We start from the raw sequence: 25,655 nt of genomic DNA on the forward strand, positions 1-25,655 counted from the left end.
GCACTTCGTTATGGAATGCCTTTGTTGTGAGGCATTTAAAGAGCAAGCGCCAGCATTTCTCATTCCAGCAGCCAACTTTAACCTGCATCGGACCAAAACAGCCAATCCCTGTAGAAAAGGAGACTGGTTGATGTAACCTGAGCCGCGCAGGAGGTTAAGTCTGCCATCTTGGGGTTGATGGGTTGGGCTCTCCAACTCTGGCATTCAGGACATAAGTGCTGCTGTCTTCTTATGGCCTCACGGCCACAGAGAATCCAAAACCTCCTCCTCAACTCCACTAAAAGGTGCTCTGTACCAGGGTGTTTTAGATCCCGATCAACCTCTCAGATGAGCAGCCTTGTTACAGCATGTTTCGGGTGAGAAACGGAGAGGAGAGGAGAGGAGAGGAGAGGAGGGGAGGGAAGGGGAGAGGAGAGGAGAGAAGAGGAGAGGGTTCCATGTAACCAGATGTGTCCTCCAGCAGTCTAAGCTTATAGCAGCATAGCTTTAATACAGCCATTCCACAAAGTCAATCAGTGTTGGGATCGGTGGGGGTGGCACAGAGATCTTGGGTGAGCTTCTTTCTTTAAATTGATCATGTGAGACCAGCACTTTAACTTGATATGAACCTCTTCACCCAGTTACTCCAATATCCCAACTTGGCTTGACCAGGCACGACATTGCTCCTAGTAGCCAGGCTCTAATCCCCTGCTCTGTCAAGCAGGCTTCCTAACACATCCAGTCTTCTCTTAAAAGGTTGGTGGTTGAGTCTATGGGTGTGGTAGTGACAGTTCATTGGCTAAGATTACAACTTTTAAACAATAACTGTTTTAGCCCCCTACAGTAGTAACTTCAAGGGTATGCAGGGATGCATGTTACATCTTCAGCGTTCACTGCCAGCAAATATTTTCGATTAATTATTGGCCGGCAAGAGTTGCAGACCTACAGAGCAACAACAATTTATAGCTTTAAGTGGGGCAACTGGATTCTATAGGTGTCCTTGTAGTAGGTGTGCAGGCTGTTGGGTGACAGGGGCCCAATTGGTTTTCTTTTCATGGGACCAAAAATCCCTGGCGGCACCCCCAAACAGTAGTAGTAGTGATTTTCATTATGGATTTTTCTGTGGGTTTTTTTTCTCATTGGATTATTTAGTCTATAAATGTCACACAGGGTGATGGCACATCATGCTTTAAAACACCAGGCACACACACAATCCATTTATTTTTACTTGCCACACCAGCTCCACACGCCAGGTGTCAGGTGCCCTGAGATTTTCAGCTCCATAGTCTGTTCTACATTACCAGCATTTTTTCTCAGACAATATAAGCTAAATTAACATTGAAACATATCAAACTACTTGAATGTGACATTATCAGAAGGCCTTCCACTCTGAGCCCGGATCTGCTTGACATTCCTGCCTGTTAAAAGGAAGGTTTTGGTCACTGCTGTTGCAGGATGTGCTTGCTGATGGAGAATTGTTGGGTTTAAATTCATTGAAGGAGTGTGGTACTCGACCTGCTCTACCTGTAAAGTGTCATGAGATAACTTTTGTTGTGATTTGGCGCTATACAAATAAAACAGACTTGACTTGACTTGTGCCTTGCCCCCCCCCCCATTTTAAAATTATTTTAGTAGCTTTGTAGTAAATATTCATCCATCCATCCATTTTCTATAGCACTTATCCATTAAGGGTCACAGGGGGGCTGGAGCCTATCCCAGCCGCCATTGGGCAAGAGGCGGGGCTCACCCTGGACAGGTTGCCAGTGCATTTCAGGGGCATCACGAGCTATTAGGGGTTCAGTATCTTGCTCAAGGATACTTCGACATAGTCACCGGGGGAAATGAGGATTGAACCAGCAACCCTTCGGTTGCTGGGCAGCCACTCTACCTCTGAGCCACACTGCCCCAGTATATTTTTTTTGGGGGGGGGGGGCTGGAGCCTATCCCAGCAGCTACAGACGAGAGGTGGGGTTCACCCTGGACAGGTCGCCAGTCCATCGCAGGACCAACACCTACAGACAGACAATCATTCACACTCAAATTCATACCTCAGGTCAATTTAGAGTATCCAATTAGTCTTGTTCCCAATTGCATGTCTTTGGACTGTGGGAGGAAACCGGAGTACCAGAGAGAACCCATGCAGGCACGGGGAGAACATGCAGACTCCATACAGAAAGATCCCATGCCCAAGCCGGGACTCAAACCCAGAACCTTCGTGCTGTGAGGTGACAGTGCCAACCACTCCACCACCGTGCCCAAGTACATTTTCATTATTTAAAAATTACAAATATTCTACTTTTTTCCCCTTGTATAATATCGCTTATATGAACTGACAATAAAGCTTTGAATTTGTCATGTTTAACACTGTATCAACACAAGAAGCAACGAGATTGAATCATGCTGGTGTTACCACTGTATTATTTTTTCATTACTCAGGTTTATGTGGTCTGGTGTTTCATAAACCTGGAGGACCCATACAAAGCTGCACGACTCCCTTGGTCTCACTCAGCAGTTTCATTCGACTACATGGGATTAATAATGCAGTCAATGTGGTATGGGCCTATGTACCTGGGAGCCAGATTCCTGGAATCAATCTGTAGAGGAAGGTCCTGGGACGAAAGCCAGACCTGTTGGCCCACCTTTTAGTCTGGTGCTGGGGTACAGTGTCAGTCTGCAAGGTGCTGGTTCCAGACTGCAGTCCTCCCCAAGGCTGCTCTGGCTTCCCACCAAACTTGGCAGTCTCAGCATAACTTGGCCTGAACCAACAGGACAGCAACTTTGGACTCTTGACAGGGGAACAAAGAAGGCTGAAAACCATTAACCACCATGATTGCTGACATACCTGTGGTAGAGCTACCCAGGTAATTGTGGGCGTACTCCACCCAAGGCAGGGTGGGTGGACCAGGAGGCTGGGAGTTGGGAAGCCACACACCGCAGAGAGGCCTCAAGATCCTCAAGATCCTCATTCGCCCATTCCGTCTGGCCTTTGGTCTGGTTGGAAATAATGTCCTGGGGAATACCATGAAGTTGAAACACATGGAGAACCAGGAGGTTGGCAGTCTTTTGGGCTGATGGTAATTATCAACAGCTTTTGAAAACTGGTCAACAATGGTAAGGATGATAGTATTACCTTGGGGGGGGGGGGGGTCCAGTGATGAAGTCAACTGCAACATGCAACCAGGGGCATCGAGGTTTGGGCAAGGGTCAGAGGAGGCCAGCAGGAGCATGAGAAGACTTGTTACCACCTATTCTGTCTCCCACCTGGCCGTTCCAACCACGTGAGGATGGACTCTTCAGAGGCTTCTCCACAGCCAGGGAAAACTGTTGGGAGAGGGCATCAGGTTTGATGTTCTTGGAACCAGTTCTGTAGGTCAACGTAAACTTGAAACAGCCCAGGAAAAGAGCCTGTGGGTTTAGCTGCGGAGAGCAGAGGTAAGACAAGTTCCTGTTAATAGTCCAGACAGTAAAGGGATGAACCGCACCTTCTAACCAGTGTCACCATTCCTAGAGGGCCAGCACCACTGCAAGCTACTCTTGGTTCCCACATCATAGTTGCTCTCAGCAGGGGTGAGGCAATGAGAGAAATAGGCACAAGGATGTAGCTTCTGGTCTGTAGGCAAGCACTGGGAGAGGATGGCTCCTACCCCAGAATTTGAGGCATCCACCTCCACTACAAATTGCAGCTCTGGATCTCAGTGGATGAAAACTGGAGCACAACACTTTGACTTTGTCAAAAGCTGCCTGGGCCACAGGGGACCATACAAAATTGTGTTGAACAGAGGTTAACTTGGTGAGAGGGGCAATTATTCTATTGTTGTAACTGTTTGTGAGTGGCTGGCATTGGCAACTCCTGAACTGCTGTGTTTTTTTTGGGGTCAAGTCTGAGCTGCCCCTTCTCAATAATGAACCAGAGAAACCTCACTTTGGTCACATGGAACTCACACACTAGTCTCAGCTTTTACATAAACATTGTTCTCCAACAGTCTCTTAAGAACCTCTCTGATGTGAGACATGTTCTTTATGGCTACAGGGAAAAAAATCAAAATGTCATCAAGGTACACAAACACAAATCTGTGAAATCAAATCAAACAAGTTCCTGAGCACATCACTAACAAGGGCTTGAAAGATTGCTTGAAAGACTGGTCCCATATTGGAACCATTAAGCCTAAACATGACTATTACACGGGTCTTTAGCGACTCAGATAAATTACCCCTTATCATCCTGTCGATCAATAGCTCCGCTGAGGTTTCCCTCTATAGAGAGCTTGGATGCAAATGAATGTACACATACTCCACCGCAGCCTGATCAGCACCAGAGCCGCTCCTGTTACAACAACGTGAACAGAGAGACCGAAGGGTTTTTGGGTCAACAGTGCTTCCACTAAAGTGGCAGCTAGTGACTCACTGATATTTCTCCATAACCTCTTTCTTGGGTTTAGAGGTTATAAAGTTTCTTTGTGGGCAATGGGGAACCAGGAAGCAAGCCAGTAGCATAGCCATATGGTCAATGTAGGGGTAGAGAAAGAGCCCAGTCTTTGCTGAACACTGATCTGAGGTCGTGATCCTCATTGGGAACACTGTGAGGTCAATTCCTTCAGACAGACAGTTGTTAGCTGAGATACCTGTGGGGATGGCTTAACATAAGCAGTGGGCAAGACAGTTACTACTCCAGTTAAGAATGGATGCTGTGGGCCAGTCAATGTGTGGATTATGCTTCTTGAGCCATGGGAGACCCAGAACTACTGGAGACAGTGGAGAAGGAATGACATATAGTTCAACAGTCTCGTGATAGTTGCCAGACAGGGTGATGGAGAGGGGATCAGTTCTGTGTGTAACCCATACTAGTAAATTGCCACCAATGGCTAACGTCTAATATTTTGGCACTGCTGGACACCGAGTGAGGAAATGGCCCTCCTCACTGCAGTAAATACACAGGGCATTGGGGCAGACGTCTCTGTTTCTCCAGTGGCGTGAGTCTGGTCCTGCCAAGCTGCATGTGCTCCTCTGGACCAGGGCAGGTGACACCTGATGGAGAAGAGGAAGAGGGTTGAGGAGTCTCAGGTTGTGTGCAGGGAACCGGTAAGAAGCAGGTCCTCTACCTATACTTCTCCCTTAACCTGTTATTTAACCATAAAGCCAAACCAATGAGGTCATCCAGGGAGGAGGTTTCATCTCAAGCAGCCAACTCATCTTTAACTTCCACAGACAGCCCCTTTAAAAACACTCCCTGGTCCCAACTGCTCTCCACAGCAAGAATGGAAATCTACAGCATATTGTGACACAGAATGGTTACCTTGCTTGAGAGACAGGAGCTGGCTGGTAACTTCCCTCCCTTTAACAGGATGGTCGAACGCCTTCCTCATTTCCCTAGAAAATGCCTGAAAAAAAATGACATGGAAATGGCAAGGGCCCAAGCTGAAGCCCAATCAGCGCAACTCTGGACTGATCAGAGGAATATGTAGCTGGCTGCTGACTGAACACTAGAGAGCACTGGTGTTCAAAAAGAAAAGAAAAGAAAAAAACCCCACCTGAATACCTAATTATGTGGGGCTCACAGGGCAGGTGAGTGGGGCCACAGGTAAAGGAGTAGCTGGCATCGGTGGTGGAGGTGGCGTGATGGGGGAGGGGATGGCAGGGAGCTTGGCAGCCACTGACACTGGTGGCAAGTTCCTCCATGACCCTACAGAGAGTTGTCTCAGCTGTCCAACTAAAAAGCCTTGAGTCAAAAGAATCTGCTGGAGCTGCTCAGTCTCTGCTGGGTCCATGCTTGGCCAGACAACTCTGCGAGGGTGTGGGTTTTGTATGGACCACTGTAGCAGAAAACTGAACACTTAAGAGCAGTTTAGAAAAGATTTTAATGATAACAAGAATTTGTTGTAGGCAAAAACAAAAACCAACAAACACAAAAAACGATGACCTCAGGTGATGGTGGCAAGAGGCTGGCTGGCCACAGAGACAGGAAGCAGGTGGATTGCCAGGAGGCAGTAACAACACAGAGGCAGCGAGGCACAAAAAAACAAACAGCACAGAATTATCTGGTGAAGTAGCAAAGTCTGAACCAGTCTTTTACAGTGAGCTTGATGAGATGGATTGGAATAAGGTGTGCTCATCTGCAGCCCAGGACAGGTAAAAGTAGGCCAGCCACGCCTCCTGCCACACACACACTGCAAGCTAGACAGATACAGGCGAGACGGGAGGAAACAAAGCACGGGAAAAAAACAATCCAAACACAAACCCAGATCATGACAATCAAGTCATGACAATGAGATGAGAGTCATTTTATGGGATAAAAAAATCATACTTATGAGACAAAAACACATAATTATGAGACAGTCAAAATATATAGTTACAAGTCATAAATTAGGAGATACAAGCTTGAAATTATCAGATAGAAAGTAATGATTATGAGATAGAACGACAGAATTCTGAGATATGTTTGTGATCTCCACAAGAGATTCCTTTGGCTTGAAACTCTGTATCAACTACACAACAACTGTGACCAGTCCCGTGAGGATTTCTTCCCACACTCTTCTACACGATCACTTCCAAACCATCTCCTTTACAGGCTAGATCTCTTGCACATACATAAGTAAGTGTAAGGTAAGCGTTCCCGCTTGGCATTGCTGCCTGTCACGCTTTCAGTGGTGCCAGTGTGTCCACTGCAGGGTCATCAGTCCGGAGCTACCCCTCATTGATGTTTCACCCCTTTAATACCAGAACATCTCTGGGTGGTGGGGCCACTCCACCTGCCACTCCCTGCAGCTGTTTTATAGATCCCTCTCCCACTCTCTGTCCATGTCTGCTTTGTTTGTGGGTGTGGAATGAGCCCCAGGGGACTATGCATGGCAGGGGCATCCATTTCCCTGAGTCAAGCATAAGCCTGACTATATCCCCAGCCATCTTTGGAGTTCTAAGCTCCTTGGTTCCCCCGTACTTATGTCTTTTCTCTGGAGCCAGAGCAAAAGCTGCCTTGTCCTGTCTCCTTCACCAGGTCCTTGAGTGCCTTCCTCAGCTGGGATTGAGTAAGTCCAAGGGACACTATGAGTGGTGGAGTTTCCAGAGAAGCGTCGGCACCCGATTTCTACTAGGAAAATGGCTGCCTTCCACCCTGCTTTAGAACATGCAGCTGCCAGGTCAGTGTATTTCTCCTGCTGGCCAGAGGGTGGTAGGTGCGATGTCTTGAGGGAACTTTAGCTGCTGGTCAAGGTCAGCTCTCATGTTCCATTCACTTTGGGGGGAAAGGAGAAACCACTGCTTTGTGCTGCTGCTCTGGCTTTCGCTCCCTTGCTGGATGAAATGGATCTGCTTCTGTGCTGTTAGTGGGCTGGCATTGCTAGCTTCCAGCCTGCATATCCCAGGATTTCAGCTTACTTGCATAGCACTGTCATTGTGCCATCTGTACCGGCCTTTTGTCAGCACTGCCTTGCACCCAGAGAGGATATGCTGCAGGCTTGGGTTGCTGGAACTGCAGAGTTTGCATGTTTCCTCTGTCCAGTACCACACGTGCAAGTTCAGGGGACTGAGAAGAGTGTTGTACATGAAGCTAAGCCTTGCTTGGGGCATCCTCCACATTTCGGCCCATGTGATGGTCCTGTCAGTGACAGCCTCCCATGTCAACCATCTCCCTTGTTAATGCTGGCTGACAGCTTTAATTTTGTAGCTCTCCTCTTCAGTCTTGACGACTTCTTAGATCGCCAGGACTTTCCTTTCCTTCTACGATGCTTTGGATCACAGCTTGGGCACTGGCCCCCATGGTATTTTGGACTGACAGGAAGTCTGAAGTCTCACCCTCTCCTGTCTGTAGCCCAAGCTAATAGATTTAAGGGGGAGCTCCTCTGCCAGCCACTTCTGGATTTAGTTTTTTGCTTTGGAGTCCAGTTTCTGGGCAGCGGAAAGGTTGATGTCACAGAGCTCAGGAGGCCACATCAGGCACTGGTACAGAGTGAATTGGTAACACCACACCTTGAATTTTCCTGGCAGAAGACTCTGGTCAATCTTGCTTTGGCCGTCCAGGAGCTGGGAGCCAACCAAGGCAGCCATGTGTTTGTCAGACAAGTTGGTTGTGTAAAACCTTCCAAGGCTTCTTACCGGTTGGTCCACTAGCAACGGGATCTTCTCACTGCAACCGAGAAGGAGATGCTATCGTTCTGGGCACCTTTTTTGATGAAGAGACTGCAGGACTTGTCTGGCTTTATTCTCATCTGGGCCCATGTAAGCAGATCTTTAAGCCTATTAAGGAGTCTGGCTGTGCATGCAGCTGCCTGGAAAAGGTGGTAACATCATCCATGCAGCTCTGGAGAGCAGGGAGTCGTTGGCGTGACTGGGATCTGACACCTCTGACGATCTGTCTTCCTCCAGTCAGGACGATCTTAAATGCTGCTGTTAAAAGGATGGGGTAGATGGAATAACCCATTGCTATCCCTTTCTCCAGACGATGCCAGCCAGTTGAGATCTCCTGGGTTGTGTAGCCAGACGCCTGATGGGATGCCTGCCTTCTGGCAGCTAGTGTCTCTGTATTTGTTTGCCAGGAGGTAACTGATAATGCGCTTTGCCATCACAGAAAAGAAGATCTTCCCCTCCACATTCAATAAGGCTATGCTTCTGAATTTTTTGATGTTGTGGGAGTCTTTCTCTTTCAGAATGAAGGTGGTTACAGCTCTGCTCCACACTGTAGGGATGGAATGGTTTCTCCAAGCAGTGCACATTAGCCTCCACAACAGCTTCAAGGTCTTGGGGCAGTTTTTGTACACCCTATATGGTACACCATTTGGTCCTGACACCGAAGCAGCTCTCAATTGCTCTACCACCTGCTGGATTTCAAACCATTTGGGAGAAGAGGTGTCAAATGGAGAGTTGGCTCTGGTGGGCGAGGTACATGCCCTGGTGGTTCAAGGGGACTCTCCTTCAGACTCTGAAGCTGGTCTTTGATGTATTCATCCAGCTCCTGCTCGGAGGTCTGCTCGGTTCCCGATTTCTTTTAATCCAGCAAGCCTCGGGCACGCGTAAAAGGATCTTGGAAGAAGCATACCTTCGCTTTCTCTTTGCAGCTTCTGTGCTTCCTGATCCGTTCGGCTCACCTCAGGTGGGCTTGTCTGTTTCTGATGTGGCTCCATAGGTTCTGTAGGCTAACCTTCTCCTCATCCCTCACTCTCCTCTATGCCTTTCGCAAGACACGTCGCCCCCTTATAAGTTTGCAAATCGGGAACTTCCCGGGGACAGTTTAAAACACTTCGACAGATCATCATGAGTGTGTCCAAAAGGTGCAAGTGCACTAAACAAGTGATGCATAGTTGATGCACATGGTTTAAAAAATTCTGGAGCATGAATTTAAGTTCCATGGCTGAAATGAGGTATTTCTGGAACAAGAATAAGTGGTTGGTGAGCTTGTATTCAATCAAATTATTTATTCACTCATTACTTAATGGATTCATTAATGATCCATATGCACAAATTAATTAATTCACATGGACTGTGCATTGCTCAGCAGCACCACGGTAGTAACATTTGTTTCATTTACCCTTGGATCTTCTTCTGCTGCCTGGGATTTGAACCGACAGCCCTCTAGTCTTAAGTCCGCTTCTTCCCTCTTCCCCTGTTGTCCTCCTCCCCCGCTCTGTTTCCTCCCCAAGGCTTTTTTCCCTCTTTTTTAAAATGCCAGTCTTGTGGAAGCAGCAGATTATTGGCAGAGAGATCAGACAGTGTTATAGATCTGATAGACGCTGCCAGGCAGATTTTAGATAAATGGCAGGGTCTATATTTATATACATAATCATTCTCATGCTAACCTTCATTTACTAGCAGTCCTCAGCTCTGTGCTCCAGGCTGAATCCTGTGAGTCCTGACTGAAGAGAATGAAAAGTGAAGCTCAGTAATTTTTATCTGGGTCAGAAGATGAACAGATTCATCAGCGGCAGATTTGCATCATGAGTGTGCATGGATGCAAAATTCTGATAGGATGAGAGATCACTCATTCATCATTGATCTCTCAAGCATTTTCAAATACCCTTTTCTTGTGAAAAGTGGTCTCTTTTCCTTTTAGATCATGAATTTTTACTCATATTCAGTTGTTCAATTCGTATGTTGTTTTTGGTGTTCATGCAAAATATGATTACTACAGTGAGTGAAATATTTAAACCTACAATAAATAAATAAATAAATATATGGTATAATATTTCAACCCAAAACTCTATGTTCATCCATCAAATAGAATTATTGAATGGTTTGGGTATTTTTATGGTTTGGTATAAAATGTCTTGCTTATTACAAGGATATTAAATATGACCATCTCACTCCAAAAAAATTCCAAAAGAATACATTTCATTTTTAAATTGATTTAATGTAAGTATTGCAGAAATTGGTCGGAATGAATAATCCAGGACCAGGACGATGGACCAGTGGTCCTCCCTGTGGCCCCCAGCAAGAAGGTTGTGGGTGGAGCCCCGGCTGCAGCACGGGTCTTTCTGGGTGAGTCTCCATGTTCTCCCTGTTCCTGCTGGGTTCTCTCTGGTACTCCAGCTTCCTCCACAGTCCAAAGACATCAAGAGGGACCAGGTTAATCCAGACTCTAAATTGACCGTAGGGGTGGCTGGGAGAGGGGTGGATGGATGGATGGATGGATGAATAATCCAACATGTTATTGATCCAGGCTACGTTTGAGTTCCAAATGACCTACGTGTGAAACTAAAGTAAGTAATTAATTCACATCACTCATGAGGTCTCTCTGTATTCTGTATACAGAGAAACCCCAGTGTCCCTCTGTCTGTAGTGGTTAATGGCATCAGAAAGCAAGCATGCTGGGCATCAGGTCATCCAGGTGTTGTTTAATCAGAGAGGTCAGTCTACAGCCTGCGGGAAGTCACGGTTCGACCATGACGACCTTGGTGTGATGCCGGGGGAGGAGCATCAACTGTGGTGTTTTGACTCTTCATGTCCACCTGGATCAGTTTCGGCCCCAGAGGAGTCTGTTAATGTGATGAAGGCAGAGGTTACAAAGGAGATGAAGTCTGCAGCCCAAACTGAAACCCAACTGAGAAGCAAGAGAGTAACTCCTATGCATGCACTTCCGCGAGGGTGCAATATTCTTACAACATATGAAGGCATCGGCTAGAACAAGAATCCTATGATGATGCTACTGTTCTTTTTAGAGCCTCAGCCCTGAGAGGCAAATAAGAAATTAAAATTCTAGTGATCCAATTTCAAAGTTTTTCAGGGGGTCTGTATCCACATGCACCCCTCTTGTTTGAACACACTTGAACTTCTCATTGCATGGATATAAAATATGAGTGTAACCAGAAATGTAAAATGATATTTTTTAAATTTTGTTACACCGAAGAAATCATGTCATGAAAACAACTGAAATCTTTGCACTCCTGCTTTTTGTTCAAGAACAAATATCAAAATAAATATCTGAAAATAGAATCTCAGATGATGCTAGATGTCCTTCCTCTGTCTCTATGCATATAGCTGAGTTCCCTTGTATAGTTATTGCAGCAAATTTATGTTGCTTAAAGGGCTATGTCAACTTTAGATTGGTAAAGTATCAGTAGAATTCTACGAAGGAGTTCTTCTTTCCTGTCCAGGGTGAAACCCGCCTCTCGCCCGTCGATGCTGGGATAGGCTCCAGCCCCTCCGCAACCCTTACTAGTAAGGAATAAGCGGAGGACAACGATGATGGAGTTCTTCTTTAGGGTTCACAAACAAGAATATGATTCAACTTACATTTTTCTGGTGGGGGAACCTCAAACATGCCTCATTGAGGCTGTGAATGGGGAATAATTTGACACTTTAAAAGATCCTAAGCAAAATTAGGTTGACTGACTGCTTAATACTCTTCAGGAAACCATTCATGGTTAATTCTTCAACAGCAATTTAAGGCTATTGATATGCTTTCACTGTTTTGTTGCTGTTGTTTTGGTGGTTGCTGTTGTTTTTGTCGTTGTTGTTGCTGTTGTTTTGTTTGTTGCTGTTGTTTTTGTTGCTGTTGTTTTTGTCGTTGTTGTTGTTGTTGTGATTGTTTTGGTTGTTGCTGTTGTTTTTGCTGTTGTTGCTGCTGACCACGACAACTTCTGACCAATGATCACTTTTATAGTCTGATAAACTGATCAAGCGTTTTAATGTATCAAATATAACACCGGCATTGTCATGTCCGTCACAATTAGTATTTTCAAGTAATTTTGTCTAATTCTTTTTGATTTAATATAAATTCAATATAAAATGTATTTTTAAATTATTTTTGGGAAAATGTGATCTATTTGGAAATAATCTCTTTTTACTTTAATATACTGTCCTGTACATCGGCTCTGCAGCCATGTGTTCTCCTGAAACATATGTTTTGATGTGGTTACCAAGTTTAGTTTAGAAACTCTTAAAAACAAAGAAAAAGCATAAATCTATGCATTGACATTTTGTACAGTCTTAAAATGACGCTGACATCCAACGACAGTATTTTTTTTAATATAGAAAGACCAATTACAACAGACAAAAAAACGTGTTCTTTGATCATCAAGTTTTCTTCCTTCTGGTGTCAAGTGGCTGTGACAAAAATGCAAGACAATCTTGTAAATAATTGTCTTTTTGTGTTTCTCATTTCTGCAATACAGGGATTCAATAATTATGGTAGCTGAAGAATCACCCTGTATATGGTGACTTGTAAACTGTAAGGAGTGCACAACAAATGAGGACCAGCTTAATTTTTCTTGAACATTTCATGGTGATTCATTTCCCTGTGTTGGACCTTCAGAGCTAAGTGTGGTTCTAATGTCTGTTAAATGTTCTGCTTGTTGGCGTGTATAATTTCCACTAACCTGTTACAGAAGTGTTCAAGACCATCAGCAAGGATTCCAGGATTCTGCTTTTGACGTAGTCTGTACCACCACCTGCTGGACAAAAGCTTAACTGCAGGTTCTCTCCCACGGACACAAACGCTGCTCGCGGCTCAGTGGCACTATAAGTAATTGATGAGTCCTGAGAGGGGACCCGCAGTCACACGTTCTTTGAATGGTACTGAGGGACCCTCAGGTGTTGTCAGTGTAATGTGTCATTTCACCATGACTTCAAATTCTTGTGAAAGGTTTCTAAATCCTGCCAAAAGCAAGAAAATTGAAATAGTGTTACATTTTTGGCATTTATGATTGAAATAATGAGGTGAACTAATAAATGTTACTGTTACTTTGGGATATTGGCACTTTCTCACTGATTGGTTATGTCAGCAGTAGGCTATAAAATGTGGATGATGCCCGTGTGTTTAGTGTCTACAGGCCTATGTTTCCTCTGTCACTCCAGCATTCGCTTCCCTTCTAAATTCAAATGCCAACTTCCCTTATAATCGCCAACAGGAAATCTGCCCAGGTAGGCGAATGTTTAGATTTAGTTTTAGATGAAGACACACAAACAAGAGCAACAGTGAACTAGCTGTCAATAAGAACGTCTTCCTACGTAAGCAAGCAACTTCAGCATAATGTGAGCATTAGAGTACTAGTACTGATACTAATTCAAACACATTACTGTTGTCAATGTTAATACAGTGTTGAGAATACTATCAATGCTAGTACTAATACTTGGACTGATCCTAACGGTGGCAGCTTGAGCCTCTTCAGGTCTGTTGCTTCTTCCAGCAGCAGCGGCAGGCAGGAATCTGGGAGGTGGAGAAGCACAAAGGCTGTGAGGAAGAATTCAAGTTACAACCATGCAAGAATGAGATATGACCAAGGACAGAAAGAGAGAGAAGCCCAGTGCATCATGGGAGATCCCAGCAGTCTGAGCCTATAGCAGCAGATCTAAGGGCCAGCCTAAGCAGTCCTGACTATAAGCCTGATCAACAAGGAAGGTCTTAAGTCTGCTCTTAAACCTAGAGAGGGGGTCTGGGTCCTGGACTGAAACTGGGAGACGGTTCCACAGGAGGGTAGCCTGATAGCTGAAGGCTCTGGCTCCATTCTACTGTTAGAACTCTAGGAACCAGCAGGAACCCTGCATCCTGGGAGTGAAGGGTTCTAGCTGGATCATAGGAGACTAGGAGCTCTGTCAGGGATGAAGGAGCCTGATAGCTGAAGGCTCTGGCTCCATTCTACTGTTAGAACTCTAGGAACCAGCAGGAACCCTGCATCCTGGGAGTGAAGGGTTCTAGCTGGATCATAGGAGACTAGGAGCTCTGTCAGGGATGAAGGAGCCTGATAGCTGAAGGCTCTGGCTCCATTCTACTGTTAGAACTCTAGGAACCAGCAGGAACCCTGCATCCTGGGAGTGAAGGGTTCTAGCAGGATCATAGGGGACTAGGAGCTCTGTCAGGGATGAAGGAGCCTGATAGCTGAAGGCTCTGGCTCCATTCTACTGTTAGAACTCTAGGAACCAGCAGGAACCCTGCATCCTGGGAGTGAAGGGTTCTAGCTGGATCATAGGGGACTAGGAGCTCTGTCAGGGATGAAGGAGCCTGATAGCTGAAGGCTCTGGCTCCATTCTACTGTTAGAACTCTAGGAACCAGCAGAACCCTGCATCCTGGGAGTGAAGGGTTCTAGCTGGATCATAGGGGACTAGGAGCTCTGTCAGGGATGATGGAGCCTGATAGCTGAAGGCTCTGGCTCCATTCTACTGTTAGAACTCTAGGAACCAGCAGGAACCCTGCCTCCTGGGAGTGAAGGGTTCTAGCTGGATCATTGGGGACTAGGAGCTCTGTCAGGGATGAAGGAGCCTGATAGCTGAAGGCTCTGGCTCCATTCTACTGTTAGAACTCTAGGAACCAGCAGGAACCCTGCATCCTGGGAGTGAAGGGTTCTAGCTGGATCATAGGGGACTAGGAGCTCTGTCAGGGATGAAGGAGCCTGATAGCTGAAGGCTCTGGCTCCATTCTACTGTTAGAACTCTAGGAACCAGCAGGAACCCTGCCTCCTGGGAGTGAAGGGTTCTAGCTGGATCATAGGGGACTAGGAGCTCTGTCAGGGATGAAGGAGCCTGACTGTTGAGGACTTTGATGGTAGAAGAAGAATTTTGAATTCTGTTCTGAATTTGACAGGGAGCCATGCAGAGAAGCAGTGCAGGAGAGACCTGGTCTCTGCTACCAGTTCTAGTCAACACGCGGCAGCAGCGTTCTGGACCAGCTGGAGAGTCTTTAGGGACTTGTTAGTCCAGCCTGGTAGGAGGGAGGTGCAGTAATCCAGCCTGGAAGAGACAAAAGGAGGGACTAGTTTTTCTGTGTCTTTGTCTGATTTTAGTGATGTCACATCGATGAAAGAAGGCAGCCCTGGAGATTTGTTTTATGTAGCAAGGAGATCTCCCAGGAGAGACGAGGAACAGGAGAGTTCACATCATCTGAGCAGGGCCAAGATACAGGCTGACACAATGGAAAGATGTAGTGAACCCGATACCATGGAAACAGGGCTCGTTTGTTTGTGTATAAATGGTTCTTAAGTGATATCTTCAACAACAGAGCAACTTGTTTATCAGGACAAAGTGCTGTACCCCAGTGGAAGGGTTCTAGTATGTTTTTAGTTCAGTCAGTGAGTAAACTGAGTCTTGGTGCAGTTTTCTGCTGTCAGCCATCAGTTACCAATAAGTTCAAGCTAAATTTAGACAAGAAGTCATGCAGGGGAGAGAAAAAGGTCTGTGAACTGAGAAACCTGAATTATTTGAGTACTTTAGAGGAAAAGTGCCTCTACCTTCGGTGACGTTTGGCTTTAACTGATAAAAATGGGAAAAGACCAGGGAATGGTGAGGTCTCGCTTACCTACTAAGAATCACTGAGTTGTTTTTTAAACTGTTTTGGCCCTCAAAAAGAAGCAGTAGTCTTTGCATTTCAACAGGGCTCTCACACAGGTCAGCACTCTGGCTCCAGTCAGGGCTGGAGGCTGGGACGATCCCAGAGGGTCAGTCAGGGCCACACAACTGTCAGGGTCTGCTGCTGACCCTGACACACACGCTCAAGGGACTTTGAGCAGTCGAAACCAAGCAATAGAAACTGTACCAGTGTAGGCAGCAGGACCGTGGAAGGGACCGAGCACATCCAGCACCGGATCAACATGTTAGCTGACGTTGCAGTAGCATAGGAATGAGTCCTAAGACCCAGAAACTAGCATTTTTTTCAATGTCCATTCCTTTGGCTTTGAGTCAAGGGGATTTTTGGATGGCCAGAGTTCAATGGTTCCCACTAGCATATTTAACATTTTTCTCCTAAAATTAAACATTGAATTTCAGAGCGTTTGTCTTTTGTGTCCCTGGTGAAGTTCCCTCATAGCATGACGTTAGCTTTGGAGTACCAAAGGCATTTATGCCTCAAAACTCATCAAAGCGGTGGTCATCAGGGAAAATGATCTTGCTGAACAAACGTGAGTGTCATGGACGTCTGTTCACCACAGCTCAATGATGTAACTGCAAAGATGCACTTTTCCAGTGTAGCATCGCAGATGTGCAACAGCCAAGAACACACACACAGGATTTAGAATCTTGTTTATGTGAATACAAACACTGAAAATAGTATAACATTCAAATGTATTACAAATTTACTCTTGATACACAAATTCCAGGAGTTTTTTGTTCATGCTTTTCCTTTCAGGAAAGGTTCAAACAAGTTTGTCTTTGTTTTTTAACACCTAATTCCTAAATCCCACCGCTGGCGGTTTCTAAGGATGAGGTCATCAGTTTGGGATTGCATTCTTTCTAAAACTCCGACTTCACTGATGTTTCTTGTGTCGGTGTTGGACGTGGAGCCGGCGTCAGGAGGTGGGTCTTCTGACTTGGTGTGAAGACAGGAAGCAGGGGAGCACAGCTGGCTGGCTCAGGACAACATGAAAACACCTTGCCAGCAAACATTACGACTCCTCAGTAACACGCCGTCATTCGCTCAACCCAAACACACATCAGATATGCTACGATACAGTTTCAGAACAACGTGCACACAGGAACCAAGTTCTGTGGTTCATTTCCTCCATTTGGCACTTGTGGGAGGTTTCTCACACTGACTGCTTAGCAACCTCACCTTGACAGCATGTCAGCACAGACACAAGCTATACAGTGGGCAGGCCAACTAATTACACCCTAGATAGTTGACTAAAGGAACTCTGGACCTAGCAGTCACTAGGCTTTAGGTAGCCCACAGGTATAGTTGGTTTGGAAAGCAGTGGTCATACTCAGGTGTGAATGCCGATTCACACCTGAGTATGACCAGCGCACCGCACAGTCGGATCCCGATTCCACCCAATGACAGGGAGAGAACAAAACACAGGCCAATGGGCTGTTGGCGTGCACGTTTGCTCAGATGGAAAGGAAAACCAAAGCTGACGTGACAGGGACACAACTGACTTGGACTTCTGCTGAAGTCTGACGTTTGTTAGTCGTCTGAGCAGAGGAGCTGACGTTCTACAGCGCTTGAAACAATTGGATTGAGAGTAGCTGAACAGACTGGAGCTGTGAACGCACCCTCAATGCATCCCCCATCGACGCGGAAAAAGTAGTGCACAGCTGATGGTCACTGACCAGGCACCATATCCCATCATGCATTATGCTGACCGTCAGGAACACAAGAGCAAGCAAGGAGAGGCCTGGGAAGCATCCAGAAAGGTCCCTTTCACCGAGCAGATGAACTTCAAATCTTGTCCTCAATACAGATCTCCATTGATGGTGAGGAGTGGGGGGTGAAAAGAGGGGGATTTCAGCCACAGTTCCAGCTCCTCTTGACACCCCCCCCCCCCAAGTAAATTTTGGAGCCTCCACAGAAAAGCAAAAATGTAAAATAAAGGAGTGTGACTGGCGCTGAAGTTCTCCATGCCCCAGTTGGTTCCCAGCTCCAGGCTCAGAGCTGTGCTGCTGACAGATCTGAACAGAACCTGGAGCAGCTTGTACTTTGACGCTCAGGAAACATTTTCTTTCTCCCGCTTTACTCGATGCCTTTGAGTGAGTGGTAGATGTGTTTGGGTAAAATCACGCATCTCTCACTGAAGACAGTCGGTGGCTCGCCGGTAGCCCTGGCCACCTTGCAGGCGGCCTTCAGCCTCTTGAGCTGTCTCTCATGTCGACGACATTTCTGCTGCATCGTCTTCAGCTTCTTCCTCAGGCGCTCCAGCTGAACCTCCAGTTGCTCAATGCGTTTCTTCTGCCGTGCAGAGTCCTCTACAGTGTAGTTGTGGTCACAGGAGACTGAGACCGTGTCGCGGCGCGTGTCAGGTAGACTCCTGCCTTGCTCACACTGCTCCTCTTCCACTGCTGGGTCAGAGGTCAAAGCTAGAGTGAGGGGGAAGTGGATCTCTGAGGGGAAGGGATCCTCCATGGGCTCTGGCTGATGCACAGAGGAGAAAGATCAGTTCAGATTAAGTGTTAACTCAAGTGAATGTTTTTCTAGTTGTCATTTCTTTTCATTGACGGTGATCACGTGGGTCTCTTCTAGAATATTCATCTCAACCAACAGCCTAACTCCCACTAATGACTGAGGTGGCGCCCACGCCGCGCCTGCGTGTTCCGCAGCAGTTTCCTCCTGGTATTGTCAAGACATTATGAGTCATGTTGAGATTGTTGTACATGTCGAGTGTTGTGTTGCTATTAATGCTCAACTCTGAGCTTCAACACTCACTGGAAGCTGGACCGGCGTAATAAAGCAGTTTGACTGACGTGTCACAAAAATCCTACCACAACTCTGGTGTTGTGATAACGCACCTCACACTGTAATTCTCCATTTCTAGTAAACTCTGGCCGTGACCTTCACCTGGAGGAGATCACTGTTAGTTAGAGAGCGGTCTCAATCATGCTAAACTCAGAATGTTGACACGCGTGTAAACCTGGCCGGTAAGTCGGCCTTCACCCCCCTGCTGCAGTCACACTCACGTTTCCCTTTAATTGTGAGGTGAATTTTTAGGACACAGGAAATGTCACATGAGAGGAGAGGCTGGGAGTTTCAAACTGGGCCTTAAACCTCTCATTTTCTGGATTCTCTTTGAAAAAGGTGAGAATGACCCCCCGTTCACTGTTTCTCCTCCAGTACCTCAAACGTGCATCAGTGTGTGCTGATGGAAACACCACAGTGAGGACAGTGGATGGGAACGCCGGGTCACCTTGATGTTGAGGTTGAAGCTGAAGCGTGATGGCACTGCGTTCTCCTTCAGAACTCGGTTGTTGCACTCGGTCTTGAAGCTGTCTTCGGTGAAGTGCTGCGAGCAGATGTTGCTGTACTTTGTCGGCTTGAAGTTGTGCCTCCTCATGGCCGCCACCCATTTCCCACAAATGTCCGGCCGAGCCAAAGGAAACCTGGAACATTCAACCGCATGACTCATCAACATACTTCACGTGATCATAAACCGCCCCTGGTCTGAGAGCGAACTGTTAAATTAGCATGTTTCGTCAACTTCATGACAGAATTGTTAGCAGGAGGCTGTCCAAGCATGTCACCATCCTGAGGGACACCAAGTCTCCACTCAGACTGAAGACCAGGCAGAACAGCTGAGTCACCTGTTCACTCTGGCTGTGCTCCACATTCTCAGCCTGGACTCAGGCTTCCTGCAGTCACCACACACTGTTCATATTCCACTTGCATTTGGACGGCTTAAGGCCAAACCACTAAATTGCATCTATTCTTTTCTCATTTGGGACGGAGGGAGACAACATCGTGACTCCTTGTCAAGTGTGATTCCACTTGTTTCGTCTGATTGTGGAAGCCTTCTGCTTTCTTCCTCTTCTCTCAGTCGAATACGTCGATGACTTCAAGAACACATCATCTGAGGAGAGTCCGAGCCCACAGCTTCTGAACAAACTCTGGCTGCTGAATGGCACTGTGTCTCAGCAGCTAATGCTAATGAGCCAACTCACAGTTTCCGTCAACTCACTTGTGGAAGGAGATGTGTTTGTCTTTGTGGTACCGGTTCTTGCAGCCGTACGCCGAGCACGTCTGAACCATGACTGCCGCTTCTGCTGCTCCTGGCGGGACAACGCTCGTCCAGACCCGGACTGCTGAGCCACGGAGCGCCGCCGCTGTTGCTCTTTCTTTCACGCAGGCTTCACTGACACCAACAATGATGGCGGCACAGGCTAAGTGACGTTACAGTCACGTGACACACGTTGGCAACGCTCTCCGGTGAGTTGCTCTCTTCGTTAGTCGCTTGCATGGCTGCAGGTGACAGTCCACGCGTGGACACCACAGACACTGCAACGGTTCGTCTGTCTTTTCCCCTCGAAGGACAAACAGGAAGCGGGACACAAAAGGACAGGGCCAGTCCGACATTGCTACTCTGCAGCAGCTCGACTGCGCATCACACACCGACACAAGTCTTTAATGTGAAAAGAAAACCTATCTTGTGTGGCAGATTTCACACGAGACGACCGTGACTTTTCACCAACAAAATCCTTTCAGTTCATCCATGAGTGCCCTTGGATATTTGAACTGAATCGAGCCCCTCCTGCCTGGGCCGCTGCGCTGGGAGGACCGGGACAGACGTGCGTGTGGACGGAGGGACGGACGAACGCAACTGTCTCAAGCATCCTGGTGGCTCGCGTCTGAAGGAGAAACCAGTAAACTGCTGGCTGCTCATGTTTAGCAGCACATTGTTAAAGTATTGCAGTGATGAACTATTGTGCTGAGCCTCAGTGTAAAGATTTTAAAAAATAATAAAGCAATGGTCTATTAAAAATATAGAATTCCTTCAGGTGGGACAAATGTCAGCTGTGCTGTCGCTGCTGCTTGCCAGGCACTTTTAGGTTAAACTACCTGGTAAGTTAGTCCGCATTGAGGAGAGGGCGGTGGATGGGACCAGGGAGAAGCGCTGACGGGGAGGACGCTCCAGGTCGTCTCGCCCCCCCATCACGCTCACCTGCAGGTGGTTTTGTTGACGTGCATGTAAAGATCGCGGCACCTCAACTGAATCCAATCATAAAGCGCCAGACTTGATGACTTCAGTAAATATTGCTTCATAGATCAGATCATGACAACAAAATTGAGTTATGATTCAATTTATAATTCACACTCCTTGTAACCCCCCCCCCCCCCCCCCCATTTGTGGTCAACAAGGGCTTGAGTAACCACTTCCAGGTCAGCCGCACCATCACCCTCAGCACCCTGGGGGTTACCTGCGTGGGTAGTAAACAGACCGGACCAGCAGAGGGAATGATCTTTTTTTCCTCAAACTTCAAAAAAATTTCTAAAAGTTCTCTCGGCTCCAGGAGGTGGAAATGAGTCTGTTACTGAATGTTGCAGTACATTTCAGAATGTACTACACACATTTTTGAAGTTACAGTCAGAAAGGGAAAGTCTTGAGGTTTAATACTGATATTGCATTTTGCACCCTTTTTAATACATAAAAATGGCAGCAATTCAGCTGTCATGCACACCAGCAGGAAAGTCACTGTTGCGTGTTCTGTTCCTGGAAGTCATTCCCAGTTGTGGTGGGAGATTTGGACAACACAGGCAGTCTGAATATAATCCAAAATATCCATCCAGGTATGTAGAGGGGCGGAGCCTTTGACGTGATGTCTTGTACCTCGTAGGCCTATGCAGGGCTCCTCATATGTTTGTTTATGTGTGCGTGTTAGACACAGCAGCATAAATTTGTGCATTGGCAAGGAGGCATGGAGGCATGGCATGGAGGATCGTGGTGAAGACTTCACCTCTGCTGTGACTCTCGGAAACCCAGACGTTCTTGTTGGATTTGGTATGTTTGTTTTTTTAATTATTTTAACCAGACATTCACACAGTGGTGCAGCTACATTAATGGCCAGCAATTAGTGGGTTTATCCTTTTAGTCTCTGCTTTTCTGTGTTGTCGTCCACATCCTCACACAGAAAGCTTGCCAGTGATGGCTTTGACAAGCCTCTGGTTGAGAGAGCCAAAGACTATGTGATCAGCTGTGGCTGTAGACTCGGTGGTGCCCCTGTCGTTGTACGTGAGCCTTCAGATTTTGTTTTGTTGTTGAAGAGTAAGGCTGCTCCTTTTGCAGAAGACAAACAGAAATATTTTTGTTTGTGACTTTGCTGTCCACGATTTAGAATCAAAAATACTTGGAAAGGCTGCTTATCAATGTTTTGGGGTGGGGATTGTCCTCTCAGGGTGGCTCTGCTTGCCATTGTCCTCCATTTTTGAAACAAAACAACCCAACACAACATGAACATAAAATTTGGTTTACTACTGGAAGGTCAAAAAAGCTGATGGTGACGGTGGAGAGCGCCCTCTTCTGGGTAAGGCAAACAACAACAAATGGTCAGAGTAATAGGGAGACCTTATTTGAAACAGGCTGTTCTTTTGCAATTGGGAACTTTTCACCTTGTGTTTGAATGAACATTCAAACTTTGTTTTTCCTGATCATCTTTGAATTCCAGTGGATGTTTGTACTTTATTTGTAGAAATCCCCAGGGTGTTCCAGAGAACAAGAGAAACAAACCCTGCCAGCTAGAAGACCTGAGAGGGAGCAAGGTTTCTACTATAAACGTATAATAGTTTTACCGTTGTCCTTCAGGCATTTTGGTGGCCCATGAACTCCAGTCGATCACACCAGCAGGAGCTCTTGGTGGGGAGCTTGTATACCACAGGCCACCACGGGAAGAGGGAAGTGTTACCTCCCTCTTGGACAGGTACACAGGTAAAATACGTGCCCACTTAGACTGCTTGATGCCTTACTTTATATTTCATACACTTTAAGATAATCAGGAAATATTCAAGAAAAAATTCTTAAAGTTTTTTTCCTTTTACCAGTGTGAAAGATGTTGACATCTCCTTTTTCCCTCAGGTGACAACTTTGCTGCCACATTGACTTGAGGAGGAGCAGGAGCAGAGTACTTATTACCACAAAGCCAATGACAGGTTACCTCAAACTCACGACTGTTACACAAGCATCACACCTGGTGCACAGCGGAAGATTCTCAAATATGAACTGATGTTCCAATTGTGGGAGGCCACAGTCATTATGGCACACGTGAGATGCAGCACAGCACTCTTAGTGGACACGTGATTTCAGAGAGGATATCGAAGAGACTCGGTATCATAAAACATGGATGATGTCGTGCTGACAGGTTGCAGTAACGGCTGCAGGCACGGTGGTTAGTCACGGCATTCTGATTCGTAGTGGATGGGCCATGGGTGGTCTAATAACTTATGGTAAACGGTCAGAATTTTCTCTAAAATATGAACAGAGCAGAGCTGTGGCTCACTGGGCCACTAAACCTACGGGTGAGTGTATAAGTCACCAGCCACTAGTCTCAAGCCTCCAGTCTCGTCTCAAGCCAAGCGTCTCTTTAATAAACCTCTTTTGTGCACCCTCCTTACCCTCGTCTGCATCTGGGTCTACTTCCCCGCACCTCAACCCCTGACACTGTGAAGCAGACCCACAACTATCCTGATTTGTAGAGCGAGTGTCAAGTCAGCTATCATTTGTCTTCCAAAGTAGCTTAAATGCAGCAGTTTTCTTAACAGGTTCTTGGTTTGACTTATAACGCAGTTGCAGATAGGAGTTGAATTTGAAGCAAGTACACAGATGCCAGACACCACAACATCTTTCGGTTACCAGTTGGACCTTCCCAAAGCCAACTTGCTCTTTAAAGGTAAATAAAGCCACCTTAAGTCACCTTTTTATACAAATGATGCAACAGAAATTTCCTCTTGGAAATGAAATCTTCTCCTTTTGCCTCCTCTCCACAGGTACGGTTGACAGTATTGGGTGGTTGGAGCAACCCTTGAAAATAAACTGCTTCCACTGCCTCTCAAGCTGGCTCTCGGAGCGTTCCTCAACCACCGCAAGAACAAGTTCCAGTGTGGCTTCAGTGTCACCATTGGCTAAAGGAGCTGGATCTTCCCGAAACCAGCTCACAGGTCAAAGCTTGGACCGGCACAGAGACACACAGGAACCTGGACTGAGTTTTAGACATTGAATTCAGAGACTCTCTTACTACTTTGACAAAGAGAGACCAAGAAAAGTAGCACGGAGCCAGGACTGGCCATGCCATGCCTACACTCTGTAGCACAAATGTCGTTCCTTTATGGTGTACTGGGTATACCCAGAGGCTAGAGAGGTGTATGTCAGAAGGCATCAGGTGATGCATGAGGTCATATGGCAGTGGGTAGACATAATATATGGTGATCATGTATGATGGATTCAAATAAATGTGATTACTTTTTGTACATTTGGGTGTCTTTTTTTTTTGTAGGAACTGGATGCAGTGCAGAAAAACGAATCCATTTAAAAAAAATATTTTATCCACAAATGTTTTTTGTTTTTACCTTTTTAAAATACCCACAAATCCTTGTTTTGAACTCATAAAGATGCTTCTTCCCACGGCGTCACTGCCCAGAATGCAGAAAACAAGCATATTTAGCTTGCAGCTAATGGGATTGATTACTTGCAACAGCAGCAGCATCAAAACAGCAAAATTGCCCCAGAAAGTCTGTCCACCGACTCAAGTGTATTAGGTGGTACAATCCACATTTTGATCCAAAAACACTTGGATTTGAGCTTTAAAACAAATTAACACCCTTCTTCCTCAGTGTTTGACCTTGGTAGCGAGTGCAGTTTAACCAGATTGCTTTTGGATTTTCTCTGCAGTGCAGAACATTTTTGTTGTAGAAAAACCTACAACAAAAATGTTCTGCACTGCAGAGAAAATCCATCCAAATGTGTGTTTGTGTGTGAAGACTATGAAGAAAAAACAAACTGGTGAGAAAAGATGTGGATACATGAGATGAGTTTGTAAAAGAACATTTTAGGCAAGTGTTACTGGTTTGTTTTCAGTTTTTGTTGTTAGCCACCAGTCACAATTAGCTTCAGGCTAATGGCTCTCTGCTTTATGGAGGAACAAAGACGTGATGTAGGTGGACAAAAATGTCTGAGCTTAAGGCGCCTGTTCGAGAGTAATCGAAAGCTGAAAAATGCTCAATTACAACACATTTTGCTGAATTCAATCTACAAGACAACCTTAAAAGATTGTACAGTTTCAAATCAATTTCTTTTAGGCAAGGCAAGGCAAGGCAATTTTATTTGTAGAGCCTGTTTCCACCACCAGTTTGTCTCCAGGCTTCATGGCATCATAACAACATCCTCTGTCCTCAGAGCCTCACATCGACTGAGGAGAAACTCCATAGAAAACCTTTAACAGGGAAAAATCTGAGAAACCTCAGGGTGAGGAGGGGAGGAGGATCCCTCACCAGGAGGGACAGACGTGCAGGAGATGTTGGTACAGACAAGAAAACAGTTTATAACACAGAATGTAGGAAACATGGAAATGTTAATAACAGCTGAAGAAGGAAGCTTCTGGAAGGGGAGGCAGGGAGAGCAAGCCAGCTTGATGGGGGACTGGATGGCAGACTGGTTCATGGAAGGGGAGGCAGGGAGAGCAAGCCAGCTTGATGGGGGACTGGATGGTAGACTGCTTCATGGGAGGGGAGGCAGGGAGAGCAAGCCAGCTTGATGGGGGACTGGATGGTAGACTGGTTCATGGGAGGGGAGGCAGGGAGAGCAAGCCAGCTTGATGGGGGACTGGATGGTAGACTGGTTCATGGAAGGGGAGGCAGGGAGAGCAAGCCAGCTTGATGGGGGACTGGATGGTAGACTGGTTCATGGGAGGGGAGGCAGGGAGAGCAAGCCAGCTTGATGGGGGACTGGATGGTAGACTGGTTCATGGAAGGGGAGGCAGGGAGAGCAAGCCAGCTTGATGGGGGACTGGATGGCAGACTGGTTCATGGGAGGGGAGGCAGGGAGAGCAAGCCAGCTAGATGGGGGACTGGATG

The 25,655-nt window shown here is 46.4% G+C and overlaps 1 protein-coding gene and 1 long non-coding RNA gene across 3 annotated transcripts; one reads left to right on the forward strand and one right to left on the reverse strand.

Moving 5' to 3' along the window:
• Positions 1-16,403: 16,403 nt before the first annotated feature.
• On the reverse strand, positions 16,404-20,093 carry thap1 (THAP domain containing, apoptosis associated protein 1). Of its 2 annotated transcripts, none has more exons than XM_086187920.1 (3): positions 19,777-20,093; positions 19,009-19,201; positions 16,404-18,239 (listed from the first exon to the last, which is right to left on the reverse strand). In XM_086187920.1, the coding sequence occupies exons 1-3, from the start codon at positions 19,845-19,847 to the stop codon at positions 17,841-17,843; spliced, it is 663 nt and encodes a 220-aa protein (XP_086044046.1). In that variant the 5' UTR covers positions 19,848-20,093; the 3' UTR covers positions 16,404-17,840. The 2 variants fall into 2 exon arrangements, with proteins under 2 accessions (XP_086044046.1, XP_086044047.1); XM_086187921.1 differs by lacking the exon at positions 19,777-20,093 and adding an exon at positions 19,403-19,750.
• Positions 20,094-22,424: 2,331 nt separating this feature from the next.
• Positions 22,425-24,013, forward strand: LOC147244466 (uncharacterized). The gene is made up of 4 exons (XR_015110446.1): positions 22,425-22,518; positions 22,666-22,739; positions 23,374-23,476; positions 23,574-24,013. It is a non-coding gene; the product is annotated as an uncharacterized LOC147244466 (long non-coding RNA).
• The last annotated feature ends 1,642 nt before the right edge of the window (positions 24,014-25,655 follow it).

The sequence above is a fragment of the Aulostomus chinensis genome, chromosome 19, assembly GCF_037954235.1.
Source record: "Aulostomus chinensis isolate RoL2024-O1b breed Wild chromosome 19, RoL_Achi_v1.0, whole genome shotgun sequence".
In the NCBI taxonomy this organism is placed as follows: Eukaryota; Metazoa; Chordata; class Actinopteri; order Syngnathiformes; family Aulostomidae; genus Aulostomus; species Aulostomus chinensis.

What these genes read in the sequence shown, in the direction of transcription:
- thap1 (XM_086187920.1), bottom strand. Translation starts at nt 19,847, where the DNA reads ATGGTTCAGACGTGCTCGGCGTACGGCTGCAAGAACCGGTACCACAAA. An exon ending in AAACACATCTCCTTCCACAA is followed by an intron (nt 19,202 to 19,776) that starts GTGAGTTGACGG and finishes TGAATGTTCCAG; the next exon opens with GTTTCCTTTGGCTCGGCCGG. An exon ending in GCTTCAACCTCAACATCAAG is followed by an intron (nt 18,240 to 19,008) that starts GTGACCCGGCGT and finishes TCTGTGCATCAG; the next exon opens with CCAGAGCCCATGGAGGATCC.